This window comes from Choristoneura fumiferana, chromosome 12 (assembly GCF_025370935.1).
Source record: "Choristoneura fumiferana chromosome 12, NRCan_CFum_1, whole genome shotgun sequence".
Taxonomy (NCBI): Eukaryota; Metazoa; Arthropoda; class Insecta; order Lepidoptera; family Tortricidae; genus Choristoneura; species Choristoneura fumiferana.
Window position 1 is genome coordinate 3,580,336 of NC_133483.1, and position 23,334 is coordinate 3,603,669.

Here is a 23,334-nt window from a genome sequence, read left to right on the forward strand (position 1 = left end):
CTAAATAAAATCTTGTAAAAAAAAAAATAGGTGGTATGAGTGAGAGAGAGAAATGAAAAAACAGAAGAATTTAATAAATACGATAAAAATGCTCTATTAAATTCATTAGCAAACAGTTTATAGAATAATTTTTATTTAGATAAGTACTTATAAATAAATATTGTTTTATTGTTTAAACATAAATAAGGTTTCAAAATTAACTGATGACAATTCTAATGCCTGAAAAATCGTATTTTCTAGTTGTTTTTATTGGTGGTAAGGGGGTTGTGGTTCTTGGTGGAGGTTGGGTTGCTTGAGTAGGGGGAGTTGGGGGAGTCGAAGGAGTCGGGGGAGTCGGAGGAGTTGGAGGAGTTGGTGGAGTAGGTGGGGTAGGTGGGGTTGCTGGAGGGCAAGGGGTTGATGGTGTTGTTGGAGTTGGAGGAGTTGGCGGGGTTGGGGGGGTTGGTGGGGTTGGAGGGGTTGGTGGGGTTGGAGGGATCGCCGGAGTTGGTGGGGTCGGAGGAGTCGGGGGAGTCGGAGGAGTTGGCGGGGTTGGGGGGTTGGTGGGTTGGGGGGTTGGTGGGGTTGGGGGGTTTGGTGGAGTTGGAGGGATCGCCGGAGTTGGTGGGGTCGGAGGAGTCGGGGGAGTTGGAGGAGTTGGTGGGGTTGGGGGTTGGTGGGGTTGGGGGGTTTGGTGGAGTTGGAGGGATCGCCGGAGTTGGTGGCGTTGGCGGTGGAATTGGTAGCGTAACTGGGGTTGGGGGCGTTGGTGGTGGAGTTGGTGGCGTAGCTGGGGTTGGCGGCGTTGGTGGAGTTACAGGAGTTGGTGGAGTGGGTGGGGTTGGGACAGTAACAGGAGTCACTGGAGTTGGTGGCGTAGGTGGAGTGACTGGAATAGGAACAGTAACCGGTGTTGGCGGTGTAACTGGTGTTTGTGGGGTTGGTGGAGTTGGGATAGTAACCGGTGTTGGTGGGGTTGATGGAGTTGGGACAGTAACCGGTGTTGGTGGAGTGGGTGGAGTAGGGATAATAACCGGTGTCGGTGGTGTCTCTAGTGTTGGTGGTGTTGGTGGAGTTGGAGCAGTTACCGGCGCAGGCGGTGTCACTGGTGTTGGTGGGGTTGGTGGGGTTGGTGGAGTTGGTGGAGTAGGTGGGGTTGGGGCAGTGACTGGCGTTAGTGGTGTTACTGGAGTTGGTAGTGGTGGAACAGGTGGAGGAGCGCCAGCAGATACAACTGCCGTTGCTACTGCTGGCCCACCAGCAGGAGCTACCGCTTTGGCTACTGCCGGAGCACCGGGAGGAGCGACTGCCGTGACTACCGCTGGAGCACCTGGTGCTGGTGTAACCACAACTGGAGCCAAAGGTACAATAGGCTTTGCAGTAGGTGGTGACACTGGAGCCAGTGGAACAGCTGGACCTGGAGTAGCGCCAGCAGTAGCAGTAGCAACTGCTGTTGCAGGTGCTCCCGGTACTGGTGCTGGTACAACTGGAGCTAATGGTACAGCTGGTTCAATAGTAGTTGGGATCATTGTCGCTGCTAGAGGTACAGCGGGTCCTGCTACAACGGGAGGTAACGGTGCAACAGGTACAACTGGCCCGGGACCTAACGGAACCGTAGGTCCTACTGCCAGATTTCCAGCATTTGCAGTGGCTACTGCTGATGAACCTGTGGGAATTACAACTGCTTGTGCGTGAGAAACTGCCTGTGGCGCCACGCCGGATGCACCTGGCTTAGGAAGATGTTGACCTTTAGAGTTAACCATCACGTAGTTTGGATGAGCTGCTACAATGCCGCTAAGGTCATCGACGTGCTCGACGGCTCCATTAGGAAGGACAACTAAGTACTTCTTCTTGGATCCTGGAGCGGAAAGAATCTTTTGGATGAGTGGATGTGCAACCACTTGCTGCACGTTGTGTCCTAAAAAAAAGAAAAGAAGAGCAAAATAAGTGAGATCGTCTTCTAATCTAAAGTTACCTAGGATTTGAATAAGCTTTATTCACGAAGTGTTTTTTACCTTGAGGGGTAGGTGTGAAGATTGGACGTGCATAGGCAGACGCTGGCTGCTGGAACCTTTGCTGAATTTGTGGATACAGAGCAGGTTGTGCATAGGTTGGAGCTTGATAGTTCTGGACCGGAGCTTGGTAGTGCTGGACTGGAGCTTGGTAGTGCTGGATTGGAGCCTGGTAGCCCTGATCAGGAGCTGAGTTGGCATAAGCGTGAGCTGATGACTCTCCGGAGTTACTATACGGTCTATTCTGGACATTCGGTAGTTGAACTTGAGGCTGTTGCCAGCTATTACCGTAATTTGGTACCTGCTGAGAAGCCACATTTTGATAGTTGTTCTGCTGTGGGTAGTTTACCCTCGGTGGCGAAGGTAAGGTGGGCAAAGTTGGCAGGGTAGGTAAGGATGGTGCTTGCGGGTACCATGTATTGATCTGCTGCGGCTGCAGTGGAACTACATTTTCGTAGTTTGTCGCCAGTGGTACGAACGATGGATAGTTATATCCTTGTTGCGGTTGAATGCCCTGGTTCGAGTATAACTGGGAGCCTACATTTTGAGGTAGAGCCAAGTGTGAAAGTTGGTTATTCGCGTAGTTATTTTGAGTTCCCGCGCTTGATGGTAAAGCAGATGCGCCATAAGTCTGAAATTCTCCCAAATATCGGGTCAGTTCCGCGACCGGAATAGACTCTGAAACAAAAACGATACATTAATTAAATAGGTAAGTATTCTAAAGCGCTGGTAGGCTGATTTATTAATTTAGATGAAGCGGTAATAACTCACCGACTACGCTGGAGCAGAGAAGGACTAAGCCTAAAGCTATCACTTCAGACTTCATTGTTAGCTACATCTATACTGCGCTGGGCTGCGCGGGCGCGTCTGAGTACACCTTACTGTTTCAGACGTGTAGGTAACAATACAAACAATGACACCGAAAAAGCTGTACAAACGCATCATTTCAAGCATTGGGTTTATTATTCACTTGCGTTATTAACCCTATTCGTGCAATAATACTATGAATACTATCATAATATTACATATAGCAAAGCTAAAGGGTTGGGTGTCTTAAATAAATAAATAAATATCATGGGACACTTGACACCAATTGATCTAGTCCCAAACTAAGCAAAGCTTGTACTATGGATACTAGGCAACGGATAAACATACTTATATAGATAAATACATACTTAAATACATATTAAACATCCAAGACCCGAGAACAAACATTCGTGCTATTCACACAAATATCTGCCCCGGCCGGGATTCGAACCCAGGACCTCAAGCTTCGTAGTCAGGTGCTTTAACCACTTAGCCATCCGGTCGTCAAATAGAAATATATGCTGTATAGTAGCACATATTATTTGGATGTATAATAGTAGTGAAATGAAAGTAAGGACCACTTGATTTTTATCAATATGTAAAATGAAGTCAAAATAGTACATTGTGTCCTAAGGGTGGTAAATAGGAATTACGAATGAGAGTCTATTAGAAGCCCGAAGTCGAACACTGAAGGCTTTAATGAGTCGATGTTCGTAATTCTAGTACCGCCCGTGCGTGCGACACAATGTTTTTTATCACATTTGCGAGTAAAATTGTATATTTGTAAAAGAAAAACTTGTATTTTTGCAAAAATTGCCGATACCGCTGACTGCGCTCTTGATTTCATCCATCCATCGTCTAATTGTATATTATAGTGTGAAAGAGTAACAAACACTAATATTAGGATTTTTATAACTTAACAAACTCAAGCTGAGCTGGTCAAAGATCGTAAAGCATGGCTTACTTACTTACTAATCAGGTGTTGGAGGCCAAAAGCCACTTTGGATCACTGCGCTCTGATAGTAGGAGTAGCAAACGTCGTAGTAGCAAACGCAAGCATTCGAATCACATTCGAATAGCCACGCGGCCATGTAGATAATGTGTATGTCGGCGGCCGATCGTAAAATCCGTCAGATCACGAAATTCCTAGGCATATCGTGAAATGGCGCCATTTCATGAATTGGCTAAGGGTCACCCGCCATATCATTCTAAAGTCACCGTTTAACGATTTGCCTAGTGACGTGTAGGCAGATCATGAAATTCCTAGGCATATCATGAAAGGCCGCCATTTCATGATTTGGCCAGTTCAGGCAGATCATGAAATTCCTAGGCGTATCATGAAACGCTGCAATATCGGTTCTGGCACTTCGCCGGCTGCTGGCGCGGCACGCTGTCTTCGCTCGTTCGGCACGTGCGTTGTGGTCACATTCATACTAACCACTCCTCGCTTCGCTCGTCGTACCTAATTTTTCTTTTTTTCAGCATATCACGATGTGCCCGGTATAGAGCTAGGAATATCGACGAATGCGTTGCTCTAATCGATCTGCCATATTGTTTCTCTTGCCATATGTGATATACCTGGCCAACTTTTAGGCATATCATGAAATGGCGCCATTTCACGATATGCGTAGGAATTTCATGATTTGGCGGATTTTATGATCAGTCGCCGACATAGATCTAGAGCAACCATGGCAGTAGCAGGGTTAAACTGCGTCGTCGCCACGAAGATAAAATTTTTTTTACACACGGTTAGGAAAATTATTTCCTACGAGAACGAGATAGGCCTTCATGTATTTCTTGTATAACTTCTGTATTTGCCTACTGATCAAACAAAAAGTAAGCTAAAGTGAAAGAATTGAGACCATTGTTCTCTCAAGTTTTGCATTTGTCTTTTGCGTACTTAGCTCGAACAATATATTATCTTTTTATGTCGTATTTCATGAATTATGTTTTCGATACAATGACGTCTTAGCCATTGTCTTATTAGGTACAATGCGCGATGTTGACTTAAATATAGTTTACACAATTTATAATAATAGCGAATTGCATTTTAATTACTTAAATGCTGTAGCAATCTATAATATAAAAGTGAACCGCCAGAACGGGAAAAAAAACACGTGACAAAGCAGGATGGCGCTCGCGCTCTAAAACACCATTTTGACACGTTTCTCCCAAATAACGTATTATTTCTTTGGAATTTTAAAGCAATTCGATTCTTTGACCTTGGGAATCGCGAAAAACTTGAGAAAATATGATATTGGGTGTGTACATTTTGTAAATCACAAGTTCGAATTTCGAGCCAAAAGCGAGTGATCTATTATCTATGTCAGTGTTGCCATTTAGGGAAAAAGAAATCCATTCACTGTATTCACACTTTACACACTGTATTAAGTAAGTACCTACCTGACTGGCTACTACGAAGTGCAAAACTCGAAGTTCGTATGTTGCCGTCCCGCTGACGCTTATGTCATTTAGTACGCGAGTGAAAGGGACGGGATATTATAAAAACGTAATAAAGGTAAACTTTTTGTTTCAAACGGATGTTTCAAACTTTTTATTTCAAACGGGAGTGGCAAATAGTTACATAGGCGATTGTCATTGGCAAATTATTGGACAGACAAAACCTTTGGACAAAACAGAACAAATCGAATGTACAAACTTTTTTAGAAATGCTCGGCCAAGTCATGACCAAGTCCAATTGACACTTTTTTTGATTTTTGAAATCTTAATACGTGAATTCTGAACACACCAAATATTGTAAAAATAAAAACAAATAAATATTTGACAACAAAGTCCAACTGACAATTTTTTATATTTTTAAAATCTAAATACGCGAATAGGTACTCTTTGATACGCGATGATTCGCCCTGTTATCGTTCATCCACCATTACCTCTCATATTTCGTTTTCTAGATTTTTTTTACCATACAACGGCAAAACCTATTAGACACTGCCAAAATTATTGTCCTCCAATGGGCAGAGCCATATTTTTTTAAACGAAGAAGAAGTAAATACGCGATAATCCGAATATTGTGGATATATGCTGCCGATTCGTAACTTATTAAATACCTACCATATTATATATTATATTTGCGGGACCCGAGTTTACCGTATCGACGGGAGGTACATCAAATGTTTGTATGAGAAAATTAGATGGTCGTTTTAAGTATTTTCTTCGCAATCCGTACTAATATTATAAATGCGAAAGTGTGTGTGTTTGTATGTTTGTGTGTATGTTTGTCCGTCTTTCACATCGAAACGGAGCGACGGATTGACGTGATGCATAGAGATTTTTTGGGTCATAGAGGACAAAGGCTACTTTTTATCCCGGAAAATGCACAGTTCCCGAGGGAACAGCGGGCGATAACCGATTACCACGCGGGCGGAGCCGCGGGCAAAAGCTAGTATAATAATATCTTTGACGTTAATTCAAGGCAAAACTTATAGTACGCAAATATGCGGCGAATAATGTTTTCAAGGTGACGTCTGAACCGTCTGAAGTCATATTTGTATTTGTCACGAGAATGCGATATAAATACACGTAGGTATGAACTTAGCAAATGAACTGAAACAGCTTTTTTTTCGTGCTACGGGTCAAATTGATTCATATGGCTTAAAGATCATTTGTTCCGATTTTCATGCTTTTAACACCATTTGCAGCTTTTTACTGAATTTCGGGGTGTACCGCTAACACTAAAACTAGACAAAATAGTTAGTAAAGTTTATTGAACAACGACATCTGTTAGAAAATGACTGAACTAAACAGCAAGGAACTGAAACGGCGCGCGTGACGAGAATGTAGTCTTTCCGTTCTATTTGGTTTTGCATTGGTTACACCATAAATCTACAGATGGCGTTGGGGTCAGTTTTAAGAAAGTGGCAACAAAGGGGAATCACCTCAACATGAAACGTCTTTATAGGTAGAGTCAAAGTCTAAGAACTTCTTACACTGTTGTAGAGTCATTCACGATGACGCGTGCCGTGGTTCTTATTACAATGTCATTAATGTCTAATTTTGACAAAATCACGCGTCTTCGTGGATGGCACTAGGTATAAATCCCACAGAATAGGTAATTCCCCTTATCTCAACTCTGTCGTTTTAACAAACCAAGAACATTTTACAAAAAAAAGTTGTGAATTTACGAATACCTACGGATAGTAGGTTAAAAACAGCAATGTCTAAATTTTTGACAAAAAAATACATTGACTGAGTGACTGAGTGTTGTGTTAATCGACTGCACTGCAGGTAGGTACTATTTGTCATCATACATAACTACAACTTACTAAGTACATATCACTGGATGGAATGAGTTAAATTCAAACGAATATTGCAAGTTATATAAATAATAAAAGCTTGTAAAAGAAGTCGCGTCACGATCTCACGATTCAACCGTTTCGACTATTTGCTAAAGTTAACATGTCTTTTATATCTAAGTATAGGTAAAGTTATTTGCTTTTCACCAGTGTTTGTGTAGTGCGTAAGATCTATTGAGAGATTAGTCAAAGTTTCACACACGCTGTGTATGGGGCCGTTCCGTACCTCAAAAGGAAAAAACGGAACCCTTATAGGGTCACTTTGTTGTCCGACTGTCTGTCTGTCAAGACCCTTTTTCTCAGGAACGCGTGAAGGTATCAAGCTGAAATTCATATCAAATACTCAGGTTTACTGTCCCTTGGAGCTGTGAAAAAATCAAACTTCTAAGGCAACGCAATCAAAAGATACAGCCGTTTATAGTTTATGCTGCAAATTTTCGACACTGGCAAGGGAATCAAAACCTACAGGGTACTTCCCGTGAACTCAGAATCATGAAATTTGGTACGAAGCAACGTCTTATAGCACAGATAAAGGAAAAATTGCGAAAAGCATATATTTTTAGTTTCATCCTACAATAAAAATATGTGTACGGAACCCTCGGTGCGCGAGTCCTTCTTACTTTTTGGTTAGGTACTCGTAAGGTTGTTCCATAAGTACCTATTGTTCTTGTTTTTAATGTATTGTTCTTGTGCCGAATTTTGCAAATAAATTATTCTTATTATATTTTTTTATTGCTAATGGTTTGAATTCATCTATAATTTCATTTAAGCGCGTTAAATACCTAACCTATTATTAGTCATCCGCTGGTTGTTAAGCACACACAAGTGAATATAAAATATGTTTTATAGTCACGCTTGAGTTGAGATCATAATGTAGTAAGTAGGCACCTATATTACCATCAGTATCGACTCGAATGGAGCAGAGCGAGCGAGCGAGTCGGAGAGATCATGGCGCGACTGCTAATCAACGCTGTTGTGGCCATTGCTGCAATACAATATGCAGGTAAGTACACTACTTAATTAAGTTGACTTGCTATAAGTACTAAGTACTTTATTTGGGTATTTATTAGTACGTCCTTCTCGTAAGTTCATGATTAATACCTATCTAAACATATGTGAATTACCAACCATTATTAAATTCTGTGAGCCGTGGTGGCCTAGTGGTTTGACCTATCGCCTCTCAAGCAGAGGGTCGTAGGTTCAAACCCCGGCTCGCACCTCTGAGTTTTCAAAATTCATGTGCGGAATTACATTTGAAGTTTACCACGAACTTTGCGGTGAAGGAAAACATCGTGAGGAAACCTGCACAAACGTGCGAAGCAATTCAATGGTGCGTGTGAGGTTCCCAATCCGCACTGGGCCCGCGTGGGAACTATGGCCCAAGACCTCTTGTTCTGAGAGGACTCCTGTGCCCAGCAGTGGGACATATATAGGTTGAGATGATGATGATGATGATGATTAAATTCTGTGGTATTACCTAATACAAAATTACAGTTTCATGGAACAAATGAACCGGTTTTTTTGTAGTAAAAAGTTTTTTCCGCATTACAATGAGACGCCCTGCTTGAGTAGGTATTTTATGCGTCTTAATTTTTAGGGTTTCCCCAAGTAGCATTACCAGCTGTATAGAAGCTTAGTATAAGAGCTGCTGGGCTACTACGAAACTCGAAGTTCGTGTCGTGCGGTCCCTCTGACACTTATACTATTTAGCACGAGAGCGAGAGGGACGGTACGATACGAACTTCGAGTTTCGAGTTTCGTAGTAGCCCTGTACCCCTAGTGTACATTTTCGGTTACAAAATACGTCTGGATCGCGTTCGCATTAAAATCTCAATTTATATGGAAACACGAACAGCGCCTCTAGCGGAACGTTTGCGATGTTCGTGTTTCTATACAAATTGAGATTTTACGCGAACGCGATCGAGACGTATTTTGTAACCGAAAACTTACACTAGGGGTACGGGTTAGTACCACACTCCCAAAGAATACCGGCGTGCAATAGTAGTTTTGCTACTGTGTTTCGTACGGTGATTGGAAGATCCGGAGGTCCAACTGCCCTCCCCCTCCTCCCTCCCCCTCCCCCTTTAGCCCCCCTTTTAGGCCGGCAACGCACCCGCAGTCCTAATAATGCTGTAGGTGTCCATGGGCGGCGGTGATCACTTACCATCAGGTGACCCGCATGCTCCTTTGCCAGCTATTTGAAATATTAAAAAAATTACCTACCTACATACACGTATAGTTCAAGAGTATAGCAGCCTAAGGTATAAAATATACGTAAACTTGGACGATTCCGTACGCAACGCAATACGAAATATATGATTGATTTTTTTGTAATGGCTACGGAACCCTATCTTGGGCCTGTCCGACACGCTAATGGCTGGTTTTTGATTATTTTTAAATCCCCGACGCAAAAAGTTTATGGTATAAGTTTGATACCAATGTCTGTCTATCTGTCTATCGTAACGGATGGACTGATTTAGATGCGGTTTTTCGTTATTACATATTTCAATAAAATGGGTTCAGCCGTATTCTTCGAAATGACAATTCAGGGTTTAGGTCAACTTTTCTATGTTTAGGTTCTATTTTCAAAGTCGCACTCGTGCATAGCTGAGCAGCTTCTACGAAATTCGAAAATCGATGTTCGTGTCATATCGTCCCTCTCACTCTCGTAAAAATTTATGTAAGCATAAGCGGGACGGCAAGATACGAAGTTCGAGTTTTGCATTTCGTAGTATAGGCTCTGCAAGGCTACTACGAAACTCATAACTCAAAGTTCGTGTCGTGCGGTTCCTCTCACTCTCGTATCAAACAGTGTAAGTGTCAGAGGGACCGCATGATACGAACTTCGAGTTTCGAGTTTCGGAGTAGCCCAGCTAGGACGAGTATAGCATGTGATAGTGCCACCGTTCATCCACCATTACCTCTCATATTTCGTTTTATAGTTTTTTTTTTACCGTACAACGGCAAAACCTACTAGACACTGGCAAAATTGTTCTCCAATGGACAGAGCCATATTTTTAACTAAAAAACCAACCAACCAACAATAGCATGTATAATAAATACGAATGTTTGGTCTCGGGTCTTGGATATTTAATATGTATATAAAAGTACCTATGTATTTATCTTTATACTCGTAAGTATGTTTCTACATTGCCTAGTATACTAGTGAATAGGTCCATAGTAGGTACCTACGGTCAAGGAGTTAAATTCATTGGCCACCATGGAACCATTTAACAGTAAACATCATAGTGACATCACATTAATTAACAAGGAAAGTCGTAATGACTTTTCCTTTGAAAAGGTTCAATGGTGGCCCATGAATTAAATTCCTTGACCTAGCTTTGCAGCTTTACTTAGTTTAGGACTAGGTAAATTTGTATCACATGTCCCATGATATTTAAGTATTATTTATTTATTCTAGCTGCTTCTGCTTTGGAATGCAGCAAGGCGAACGAGGAGTCCCGCTGCGTAGCCGAGTGCCCTCCCGAGAAGACTTGCCGCAACCGAGGCATCGCTGTCAGCTGCCTGCAGAGTGCTACTGAGAACTACAAGTACGCTTGCGTATGCAAGCCGGGGTTCTTCAGGAACGATGCCGGAGAATGCGTTACTGATGAAGAGTGCGGTATGTGTATTTCTCCCTTAGAGCCGTTACGCACTGTCGACTGTACCACTACCATGAGTTTACAGTGACCGTACTCGATAGCGACGGCGTAAATTATTTGTAGGTAGAGGCGCTGCAGCGCCTCTAGCGGAACGTTTGCGATGTTCGTGTTTCCATACAATTTGAGATTTTAACGCGAACGCGATCGAGACGTATTTTGTAACCGAAAACTTACACTAAGGGCACTGTACAATTCTCCATACAAATAATTTAATTTATCACATCATATTATATACTCGTAGACTTACCTACCTATATAAAAATAATTTTCCTAGATTTGATTTTTTCATATTTTTTAGATGTGTGGTTCAAAAGTTAGATGGGGTGGGGGGGGGACACATTTTTTGATCTTTCGGAGTGAATATCTCCGGAAATATTCACTTTATCAAAAAATGGTTTGTGCAAACCCTATTCATTTTTAAATACCTATCGAACGATACCCCCACAACATAGGGTGGAACTGAAAAAAATCACATCCCCACTTTAAATTACCTGTATGCATGGGAGGTACTTAACCTAAAATTTTTTTTTACGACCTCCGGATAGTTGGAGCAGCGCCAGCTCCCGCCCTTGATCAAGGTAGAGCGGGTTTGTCAGAACTACACCTCTTCCGCGCCTCTCAAAAGATACCATCATAATAAAATGTTGCACTAGAAACTGCAAAATGGGGACTCATGTATTCACTTTTTCACATTTACTGCTTTTTGAGAGGCGCGGATGCGGTGCATGTAGACAATCTCGCCCTACCCTGATCAACCACTAGAGCCGGCGTTGCATAACCTTTATTTGATAATTCTAGACAACTTGGTATGCAGCAATCCAAATGAGGAAAAACGGTGCGTAGCCCAGTGCCCTCCTCAAAAAACCTGTCGGACACGGGACATCCAAGTCAGCTGTTTGGAGAGTGCCACCAAAAACTGCAAAGACACGTGTGTGTGCAAAGACGGGTTCTACAAGAACGTTGCGGGGGAGTGCGTTAGTAGTGACGACTGTGGTACGTATGTTAAACATTTCATCATTTTATTTGCCGTAGGACGTCCACTGTTGGACAGGGCCTCCCTCATAGACCTCCAGTTGCATTGGTTGGAAGCGACCTGCGTCCACCGAGAGCATGCGGCTTTAACCAGATCATCCGTTCACAACAGTGAGGAGAATGAAGGTCACCGACAAGTGGATTAAGGTCGTTGAAGTGACAAAGGGCTGGCCATATAACACGGAGAAAAGATGGTCGTTGGACCCGAAAAGTTTTCGAATGGAGACCACCACAACGGATCGGCAACCGCAGCGTAGGACGTCCAACAACTAGATAGACCATGATTAAAGCCACGGGTTCACGGTGGATGCAGGCCGCTTCAAACAGCAACTGGAGGTCTATGTCCAACAGCAGCGTCTTACGGCTGATATGATGATGATGATGATGATGTCTGCATTTGGCTGTCTATTCTCCTCTACCTACTCACAATCACAATCAACCTCGTGAAATTTTCTGAGCAATTTAAGTAGTGTACTTATAAATGTTAATTATAAATTACAGATAAATGCTTCGGACAAAACCAGTACTACTCATGTCGTACACAGCCCGATAAATTGTGCACAGACTTCAAAAAAACAGACAGTGACTCGACCTCTGCCGCAGCCGATGCTTCAAGCGACACTGGTTCCACAGCCGTTAGTGCAGACACATCGGATGCAGATGACGCTGCTGATGCAGCTAGCCCAACAAGCACCCAGTGCAAGGCACAGTGCTATTGTGCCCCTGGGACAGCAAGGGACGAAAACAATCAATGCGTTCCATATGATCAATGCAATCAACGTAAGATAATATTTTGTACATATATGATATTTTAACAAGCTTTTAGTTAACTTGCAATGTAAGTATATGTAAGTGCGGGTCAAATTTTGCAAGTTGAATTTGACCCACTTTCATTGGGCGAATTGACTTTAAATTCGGCATATTTATGTAAATCTCGTGACAATATAATAATCTGGTAGTGTCAACGTGTTGGTTCAACCAGAATCGTCTCCGCAGGACGGAACTCCTCAACAGGTAATGTCATCGACTTGAAAGGTACGGAAATGTAGTTTGGATGACACTGGAAGTACAGTCAACAAAATGTATTAAAAATGATATTTTTAACAAACACTTATTTACCACAATACCAGCAGACGGTTTAAAGAAAAAACACATTCATATTCATTCTGTGTAAATACAGATGTTGTCTTATGGCCATCGTTTAGATATGTAATGTACTTAGTAACGAACCACGTCAAATATATTACCTATCTGAAACAATAGCAGCGGCTTGGCGTCATAAGAACTCAATTCCTACAGGTCTGCTTTATTTTTTTACTTAACGTCAGTGGTCACTCACAAATATGAAATATATAAAGCTTGTGTACCTGTACCTATACATACACTAACTCCGATGAGTTACATGCGAAACATACCTAACTCACTCACTCGGTTATCTAACGACTGAAAGATAGTTCAATTTGTATTCTAACTTTTTTTTTCACGATGGCCAATTTTGTTTTTGCAGCATGCGACGCAGACGAGACAAAGGACTACTGCCCAGCCGACTGCCCATCAGATTATTGCCCTAAAACGGAGCCCAAGTCGGAGTCTTGTCCCACACCTAACCCGTGTCCAAAACCCCAATGTAAATGCCGAATCAACAACCGTCGCGCTGAAAATGGAAAATGCATACCAACTAGAGATTGCCGTAAGTACCTACCAACCTCGAATCTATAAACAATTTACTATCTGCTGTTGTATTGTCTATGTAATGCTACTAACAAATAAGACGGTAGGTGAGGTTCTATACAGAAATAGTGGAACTAAAACAATAAGTGACGATCGGTTAAAAAAAAGGGATCTCCTCGCGACTCACTCAACATATCATCTCGGTCTACATATACGTCGCACTGCAAGACTTCCTCTCGGAAATAGAGGGTTACAGCGTAGTTCCCACGCGGACTCAGTGCGGATTTGGAACCTTCACACGTTACCACATAAACATCATCTGATCTGCTGTGATTTAGCCTTTACTTCTTTCTGTAAAAAAAGTTGCCTGCAAGAGATCACTCTTAAGCGATAAGGTCGCTTGCTTGTACCTTATATTTTTTCTCTGTGCACCTGTTTCTATATCGCTTACTATTTGTGGTGTATATAAGTACAATAAAGAGTCATTCATTGTATATTATTAATTGTATTGTATTGAGTTTCTTCGCAGATTTCCTCACGTTCTTCTTCATCGTAAATTTCATAATTTTCAAATGTAATTTTGTACGTAATTGAAACACACAGAGAGCGGTGGCATGGCGGTGCGGCACGGCGCGGAGGCGGTACCAGTTGTATTATTCGAGCTAACATGAAAGAGGGCACACAATACCGCGTGGGAAATAAGCGTGGCACGGTTTTGCCCTCTTTCACGTTAGCTCGAATATTACAACCGGTACCGCCTCCGCGCCGCGCACAGACCACTCCTCAACTAACGTTGCCGCGCCGCACCGCTCCGCTGCTGGCGTCAGCAGGGCTACTACGAAACTCGAAGTTCGTATCGTACCGTCCCTCTCGCTCTCGTAATTTATGGCATAAGTGTCAGAGGGACCGCACGACACGAACTTCGAGTTTCGTGTTTCGTAATAGCTCTGCTGGCGTCAACGTGTTTCTAGCTTGTTTCAATCAAGCTTTTATCCCATGATACTCAGCGAGCCCGAGCTCGAAGTCAACCGCAATGAGGGTTTTCACAGAGGCGAAATATCGCTAGATGGCGTTAGTATCGAGCAGGTCCGTTTGACGTTTGCTCGTGATTGGTTAAAAAAGTAAATGAGCCAATCGCAAGCAAACGTCAAACGTCAAACGGAGCTCACGATACTAACGCCATCTAGCGATATTTCGCCTCTGTAGAAAGAAACCATCATTGAATTTAAATACCTACTTATACGTCTAACTTTGACTTTCAGCTAAGTTTGAGTGCAAGAAGCCCTTCGAAGAAGCCAATATGTGCCCGCCACTATGCCCGAACGGGAGTTGTGGTCAGGCCACGCCGACTGGCCGCTGTCCTGCCATCTTTGGGAGAATAGGAATCCTACTAATTTGTAACCCACAATGTCGCTGCAAGGAGGGGTATTGGTGGGACGAGAACAAAGTCTGCGTACCTTACAACCAGTGCCGTTAAAGTGTATATATCGCATCGGCAGTCGTGACTTCTTTAGATATGACCACAGCTCGCGACCGCTCTGGGGATTCAAAGTACGGGTGCAAATGCTCGAATATACGCTAAAGTTCGCCGTAATAGTCACAACGTGCCCTCTCACATTCTCGTATTAAATAAAATATATTACTAGTAGCGTCACCGGGACAGCAATATACGAAGCTCGAGTTTTGCACTTCGTAATATAGAGCCTGCTTAGTTGTGTCGGAGTTCTCAAATTTTAACCCGAGCGAAGCTCCGTGACCCAGAATGCTTTGATTACGGCTTATAATAACTGCCCATAAAATATAAGTTCGCATGAAATACACACGCTATTATTTCTTTCAGCTGGAAAAGGTGATCAAACAACCAGTACGAGTACAACGAGCAATCCTGTAACAGATTGCAGCAAAGAATAAGACGCCTTCAATTTCAATTCAACAATCTTAATATCCAATTAAATGAAATATGCAGTTTTATTTCATTTTTTTTATAAAATGAAGCATTACGAGAGACGCCTTGTTGTTTGAGCACATGTTTTGAAACCACATTCAAACAGAACGACAATAGTGACTCAATAAAAAAGGAATATCGTTCTTCTTAATAGTTTTATTTGAAGAGCTGGATAACAGATAAAGCACGCATACTAAATTATTTTAATTACTACACATTAGTAGGTACAATTGTTATATTTTTAAAGTTCGTGGTTTGCGCGATCATGAGTAGCATTCTGAAACAAAACATAGATATTACAATCAGACTATTATTATTGTACCTAAATGCTATAAAGGTATCTTCAGTAAAAGGGTAAAGGTACTAGTTTACAGTAGGTTGTAGGTAGGTATGTAGATAATTATATCATCTACGAGTATGATAAGATAAAATAGGCAAAAGGTAAACTGGGTTTACTAATGTTTCGGCGAATAACGTTTGGCAACCTGTTTCATTTCGCAACTTTTCATTACCCAACTGTTTAATATTTCTGAAACTGTAAATATTATAGGATTTTTATAAAACTAACCTCACCTTACCTAAAGGGTTCTAACTTCTACACGATGGCCCTGAAATAAATCCTGAAATATTTACAGTTTTAGTTTGCGAAATGAAACAGGTTGCCAAACGTTACGTTGCGAAAACGCAGTACTCGGGTAAACTGCGTTTATCGATTGCTACATTCTATTCCTATAGGTGTAAGTAGGTGTGGTTTATCACTACCTACGTAAAGATGAGGATTTCTAGACAGGCTTCGCGCTATATCGTTAGGTCTTGGTTAGGTCTGTTCACAGACTACTAAGAGATACGGTCTGTTGGACAACTTTGACAGCTTTGTCACGTTACAAAATGCACCAAACCTCAACCAAGAAACTCAAACGGACCTCACGGTACTAATAGCGATATTTCGGCTTTCAAGAAACGCTTATTGAAAAGTATTTCGAATTTAGATCGAAAATAACTAAATATATCTCTCTGAAAACCTCTTGCGTTGTAAGACTTTGATTGTAATTCTTAGCGCCATCTTTTGGCGAATAGCTGAACTATCTCGATATAAACACCGAGCATTCGCTCAGACGATAAGGAGACCAATTATTGAAAAAACATCACTTGAAAATACCACTAAAAAGTAATAAAAATCCTTCTTACTGAAATAAAATTAGAGCAGTAAAAAATTAAACTTAGCTCTAATTAATTCTGTAAACAAACCGATAACTTTTTTAGAACTGTAGTTTTATCACTTATAGTTTGACTTTCGAATGATATTTTCTAGTGCTAATAGCTAATACATAGTATTTAACACGAGTATGAGAGGGATGAGATGATACGAACTTCGTTCGAATCTCGTAGTAGCAAATATACCTCGTCGAGTTTCTTGCCCGATTCTTCTCAACAGAGGTTTTTCCGAACCGGTGGTAATTTTTTTGATATTCGTTTCGTAATAGCAGTCTTAGTACCTAACTTACTACACTCCTCCGAGTCTATGCATTCGCCTTCGCCTTGAGAGTTCCTGTAGTAACCATCATCGCAGACGCATTGGTAGCTGTAGGTGATCGGTTCTGCGCAGTCATACTGCGTATCGCGATCTGCACAAGTCCTGTAAGGAGGAGGGCAAGAACCCACACGTCTCACTGACTCGTGAGGACCAAGACACGCAGGCCCTGAAAGTCAAAGTCAAAGTATGTATGTAAACTCTTTATTATATAAAATAAATACCTCAATAAACACAATTGACAAACGTTGAGATGAGATAATATATCGCTGCTTATGTACAATAGGGACACAAATAAAATGAAAGTTCTTTTGTCGCAAAAATCGCATATTAAATAGCACTAACCAGGTAACCTAGATCCTAGAATATAAAATGAATATGAAAAATATTATATTTATTATAAACACTATTTCTACAAGTACTACGGTTAATACGACAACCCCTAGTAGGTATTCAAGATGCCTGACCTGAATTTATTGAATGAATATAGAATGCCCGAAAGGAAAAAAATAAATAAACTATCATAGTTTTTTTTTCTATTCTTACACTGTGTTTACATTATTCTCTTATTTCACACTGCATAATAAAAAGCCGAATGTTAATTCTTTTACTCACCACCTTGCGTAGAAACCTCAAACACCATACAGAACAACGCAACGCAAAAAATAACCAGGATTTTGCACGTCATGTTGATGTTCAGCGTTAGATTGCTACTCGACGTATGTCGGTTTTACCAAATAGCATACTTACTTATATTATCCTTCCTTAACACTGATGTATTAAACTGTTCCTTAAGCTAAGAACCGAAGCAATAAACAAGTTTTTAGGGTCCAACGCGACTCGGCGGCTGCAGCAACACGCGCACTGCGCGCCGCCGCTCTGTTCGCGCGACTACCCGACGAAACTAACACAGGTTCACAACTAGCCGCGTTTTCATCCTCATTGTTGTTGTAACTGTCAAATGAAGGATACGCAGTATGAGAAAACAGGACGACAGGGGGTCTGCTGTGGCCGAGCACTCAATGGACTCTGATCGACGCTCTATATCGGATTTGCGAGAGAAAAAAATTCATCCTGCGGAAACTGCGTGAAGCCATCGAGGTTAGTCGCCATCTGGATTTTAACCGGGATAGAGGTTGGGCGGTACCTTCGAGCAGGGGGGTGTCACTAGGCCATTTCGCCGCCGAGCTACAAGTACATACCGGGCCTCCCCAACGTTGAGGCGATTCAGTGCGACTCAACGCGTGCGAGTGAACACGAGTTATGCGATAGACAGAGAAGCATACAGTAGACAGATTACAACCTAAATGTCACTTGAAACGCAGTGAAACTTGTGTACTTGTACTATTACTTATTCTGTGGTAGTCGCGCGAGCGCATGTTGCAGCAGCCGCCGAGTCGCGTTGCTCCCAAGAAGAAGGGTTACGAATTAGATTAGCCCGAAACATGTCGAGCTAAACTCGATTGAAGACGTGAGTTATCCGGTACAATATCATTTAGTATGCAATGTAGATGGTTTTTCAAAGGTAATTCTTTACTATATTAACCAATGTCAATTTCATTTTTTTATTTGAAAGAAGATACTTATCGTTATCTTATAGATACTTTAAATAAAATGCACGCAGTGACGGTTACATTACAATCAATCATTTTTTACAAAAACTTAAAAACTGCTCAACTGAATAAATTGAAAATAATTTTCCTAGAAAGTTTTTGTTGAACTTAACTAGAGATTTTTTGTGCGGTTTAAAAGTTAGAGGGGGGGAGACACATTTTTTTGAACTTTCAGAGTGAATATCTCCGAAAATATTTACGTTATCAAAAAAAATGGCTTTTGCGAACCCGTATTCATTTTTAAATACCTATCCAACGGTACCCCACAACATAGGGTGGAAGTGAAAAAAATAAAATCAACTTTACGTGTATGTATAATTTATTTTACCTCTTTATCGGCGTGACTGTGACTGATGTATATTCATGCCAAATTAAAGCTTTCTAGCACTAACTATCTCTGAGTTTAGCCGCGGAAAGACATGGCGAAACTATAAGGGTTCCTAGTTTATTACGGAACCCTAAAAACGTAAAATGCTCGTTGTTTTGTCAACAGTGGCGTAGCTACCGGAGGGCTAGACGGGGCAGTGCCACAGGGCCCCCAAGCTCAGGTGGCCCCTCGGACTCTGACTTACAAACTATAAATAGAGCTAGTGAAAATTTCTCCCACATTCGGAATATTCGGAATACGGAACAAACGATTTTAAATTGTTTAGTTGGGGCCCTAGTTTATTTTTTGCCCCAGGGCCTTTGGTTGCCTAGCAACGCCACTGCCTGTCAATATTTTTTTTGAAAATCTAAATAAAAATGAATCGTAAATGTGTTGCTAAGCGAAAAACTCTGGAACGACTGGTCCGTTTTGCTAATTCTTTTTTTGTTGTGTTCGTATACTATCAGAAGGTTTTTATGGAAGAAAATACAGAATTAAAAAATCAAAAACCCGACTGCCTTAAAAACTAAAAGGAAGAAAATAAATCTAGTTGTCTAGAACTCTGTCAAGAAGCTCATTTAAGGTTCAACAGTCGGGACCCATTACTAAGATTTTTTGAGCTGGTTGCGATTTGAATGGGTCCCGACTGTTGAACCTTAAATGCCTTAAATACCTCCCTATATATACTGTAGTCTTTGCTTAAATGAGCTTCTTGACCGAGTTCTAGACCACTACATTTATTTTCTTCCTTTTAGTTTTGGCAGTCGGGTTTTTGATTTTTTTAATTTAATGTTTTATTTCACACTTTTTTGATATTTATGTGAAAATAGTACATTTAAAATATTATAACCCGTATATATTTAGAATGGGCTAATTATTAGCTTCCATTTGATACAATACAAAATTTTTTTTTTCATTCCTCCGCCATATTTTTTAACGCAGACGCCATATTTAAAAATTTATATAGCCTATGTCACTCCGACAGTTATGACGAATCCAATGATACCTCATCTGTTAAAATCTGTCTAGCTGTTTAGGCTGCAGCGAGGACCAAAGAAATGGACATACCTACATACCCATACATACATACATTCGCCCGAAAAACATAACCCTCCTTTGGGCAGTCGGGTAAAAATACAACGGGGGCGAAGCCGCGGGCAACAGCTAGTTTCCTAACAAAAATGTTTACAGACTGGCCTACTGCGGTCCCCTGATACACATGCTCCGTACCCCTAATGAGTCCGTGGACCCCACTTAAAGAAACCCTGCACTATACGGACGTGTTTTTTTTTTTGGCGTTTTGTACGATCTTAATAATCCTAACTAACGGATACGATTATATCGTGGTACGGAACTCTCTGTGTAGGACGAGACAGATTCGCACCTAACCGTTTCTCTTATTTACTTACTTTGTTTACTATTGAGTAGTGTTCTTAAAAAACATATTTTATTGCTTCGCTTTGAAAACTTACATGCACGTAATATATTTAATATAGCATTGAATCGAACAAAGGTAAGAAATATTATAAATTATATTATGGATGGTAACAAAACATGTTTTTTGGAAGCAACAGCTGTGTACTCAAGCCACTTTTATTTGTTTATCGTCATTTTTTTAATCTACTCCGGCTACACCGAAATACGAAAATCGAAGTTCGTGTCGTTCGTCCCTCTGACACTTGTACTATTTAATACTAGAGCGAGAGGGACTCGAGTTTCGAGTTTCGTAGTAGCTCTGCAGTTCTCTTTATAGTTTGTCGCCATGTCAATAATATATTTATTAGTAGCACAATAACATGATATTTAAATCGATAGTAACGATAGAGCTATATTTCTAAAGAAAATTTTAGAATTATGATATGATTGAATTTAATTGAATTAGTGACACACACACACACGCACGCACGCACGCACGCACCAACACACACGCACACGCACGCGCACGCGCGCACGCACGCACGCACACACACACACACACTACGTTTTGTTATATTTTGTTCCCTTTTATATTATTGTCTTCTCATTTGTCAATTTTTACTGTCAACCGCACTGGCAGCTGGTCAAGTTACAGGCTCAGCCTAGTTTGGTCACTGACAGATAGTCCTACTGTTGTTAAATTCTGCTTTCTGTGAAACTAAAGTTTTCTTTAAACTATTTTGTATTTGTATTTTTTTTGTATCTACTAAAAATAGTAAGTGTAAGAATGACTTTCAGTTCAGAGAATAATTAATTGATTTTATTTTGTTGCATGTTTATTAAGTTAATATTATTGTGTATTGTACGCTATTATGAATAAAGGGTAGAATATGGTAAAAAAAAACATGAAAACGGAACTTAAACTTTACACATGGAATCTCAGAAATAAACATTACTTCAACATTTCATCAAAATGTTTATTCACAAATACTAACATGTCCTTATATGATAATACTGTTTATCTTGTTCAGAAATGGTGCTGGGGGCACCTGATAGAGGGTCTTTTCCTTCATGAGTTTTCGGAAATGCTATGACATCTCTAATGGAATCAGTATTAAAAACAATAGATACTAATCTATCTATCCCTAAGGCAATACCGGCATGAGGCGGGCAACCACTTCTCAAAGCATTCAGGAAATGCCGTAGCTTCTCTGCGTCCATACCTAACATGGATAATATTTTTTCCTGCAATCTCGCATTATGGATTCGCACTGATCCTCCACCAATTTCATTACCATTCATTACCAAATCATAGGCCAGAGCTCTTACTTTGAGCGGATCAGAATCCAAAAGATGGATGTCATCAGGATGTGGAGAGGTAAATGGATGATGGCATGTCTCCAGTCCTTTTTCTCCCTTTGTAAATAATGGAAAATCAACAACCCACAACACTTCTGTGTGTTCTTCAGTTTTTAACAAGTTTCTGGTTCTCAGCAGTGATGCAATGAGTTCTCGAATCTCACCTAAACACAAGCAAGCGTTTTCATAATCGCCCATTGAAATTATTGCTGAATTCTGTTGACCAATAATATTTTTGAGATTGCTTTCAAAGTCACTGCCAAATTCTTTGTGAATGTCATGGTCAAGAATCACTTTCACTTTATGTTTTTTTGCTATTTCCTTTATTTTATCCTTATTCTTAGCTGTTATTTTTCCTAGCTCAGCTGGATATGGTACAGCAAAAGCATCAAAGTGAGGAATTCTCGATTTCTCTGGAAATAATTGTTTTATATTTTTGAACTGTAAACCATACTGTACATTAGGTTTATCTGAGCCATAATGCTCCAATGCATGTTTGTACGTAATTTTTTTTAATGGTGGTTCTTGCATAAGTTTAGGAAATGTATGAGTTAGCAATGATTCAATCATTGACAGTACTCCTCCTAAGTCCGTAAAAGACATTTCAACATCTAATTGTGTGAATTCAGGTTGTCTGTCAGGGCGGGTGGTCTCATCACGATAACATCTTGCAATTTGGAAGTACCTGTCTACTCCACCGGACATTAACATTTGCTTAAACTGCTGCGGACTTTGTACAAGGGAATAGAACAGTCCAGCATGATGCGTTGGAACCACAAACTCTCTTGCTCCTCCTGGTGTCTGACAAAACAGTGTTGGCGTCTCAACTTCTACAAACCCGTGCTGCTCTACTAGGAACCTCCTCATTCTGTGTAGCATTTGTGACCTTAGTCTCAAAATACTTTGCATTTCAGGAAATCGTAAATCTATATAACGGTGCTGCATTCTTAACTGTTCTTTTGGCTTTTGATAGTTTCTTAGATTAAATGGAAGATTTTCAGCTGTACTCAGAATCTCGAGCCTTTGGATAATAACCTCAATTTCACCAGTTGACATTTCAGAATTGATGGCATTTTTTGGTCTGAGACTTACTTTTCCGTCGACTTTGACAACAGACTCAAGTGGTATATTAGAAAAATCAATGTCCTCTTCACTCACAGTACACTGTAGGACTCCGTACGCATCTCGGAGCAGTAGAAATTTGGATAAACGCAAGTATTGCACCCAACCGCAAATTGTTACATATTCACCTACTTGTGCAGAACTTAGTTCGCCACAAGTATGACTCCTATAAGTAAACGAATTGTAATGCTTAGAATAACAGTTTTCCATGTTGAACTGGTCTCGATTGGGATAATTTTTATAATTTACATGATGTTTGTTTGAAGTAAGATTGCTAAGTTTCGAGTCACTTTTGGTTGTGCATTGAGCCTCAGGAGCCGAGCTAACATAGGTTCTAGCTGCTGACTGCTCAAATATAATAAACCTGTACTTTTTTAGATTTAACAAGTTTTTTCGCCACATTTTCTTCTTTGCGCTGTATTTTTTATGAGACAAGACAAAATTATAACCTCCTCCTCTCCCAGTGCTTCTCCAGTCAAACAAAACAAAAATAAAAAATAAAACT

At 40.8% G+C, this 23,334-nt stretch overlaps 2 protein-coding genes and 1 pseudogene across 2 annotated transcripts; 1 reads left to right on the forward strand and 2 right to left on the reverse strand.

The window, feature by feature from the left end:
- Window positions 1-236: 236 nt before the first annotated feature.
- Window positions 237-2,871, reverse strand: LOC141433657 (uncharacterized). The gene is made up of 3 exons (XM_074095760.1): window positions 2,763-2,871; window positions 1,995-2,669; window positions 237-1,897 (listed from the first exon to the last, which is right to left on the reverse strand). Exons 1-3 carry the CDS (start codon window positions 2,815-2,817, stop codon window positions 237-239), a joined length of 2,391 nt encoding a protein of 796 aa, XP_073951861.1. The 5' UTR covers window positions 2,818-2,871.
- A 5,083-nt stretch (window positions 2,872-7,954) lies between these two features.
- LOC141433139 (uncharacterized) lies at window positions 7,955-15,445 on the forward strand. The gene is made up of 7 exons (XM_074095012.1): window positions 7,955-8,114; window positions 10,533-10,733; window positions 11,572-11,766; window positions 12,307-12,585; window positions 13,313-13,495; window positions 14,739-14,948; window positions 15,317-15,445. The coding sequence occupies exons 1-7, from the start codon at window positions 8,060-8,062 to the stop codon at window positions 15,385-15,387; spliced, it is 1,194 nt and encodes a 397-aa protein (XP_073951113.1). The 5' UTR covers window positions 7,955-8,059; the 3' UTR covers window positions 15,388-15,445.
- A 5,859-nt stretch (window positions 15,446-21,304) lies between these two features.
- On the reverse strand, window positions 21,305-23,327 carry LOC141433138 (aspartate--tRNA ligase, mitochondrial pseudogene; annotated as a pseudogene).
- Window positions 23,328-23,334: the final 7 nt, after the last annotated feature.

Bases quoted from the DNA above. Each gene is read 5' to 3' on its own strand.
- LOC141433657 (XM_074095760.1), bottom strand. From the start codon at position 2,817: ATGAAGTCTGAAGTGATAGCTTTAGGCTTAGTCCTTCTCTGCTCCAGC. The intron at 2,670-2,762 runs GTGAGTTATTAC...TTTTTGTTTCAG, and splicing joins TCTCTGCTCCAGCGTAGTCG to AGTCTATTCCGGTCGCGGAA. The intron at 1,898-1,994 runs GTAAAAAACACT...TCTTTTTTTTAG, and splicing joins CTTCACACCTACCCCTCAAG to GACACAACGTGCAGCAAGTG.
- LOC141433139 (XM_074095012.1), top strand. From the start codon at position 8,060: ATGGCGCGACTGCTAATCAACGCTGTTGTGGCCATTGCTGCAATACAA. The intron at 12,586-13,312 runs GTAAGATAATAT...TTGTTTTTGCAG, and splicing joins ATATGATCAATGCAATCAAC to CATGCGACGCAGACGAGACA. The intron at 14,949-15,316 runs GTTAAAGTGTAT...TATTTCTTTCAG, and splicing joins CGTACCTTACAACCAGTGCC to CTGGAAAAGGTGATCAAACA.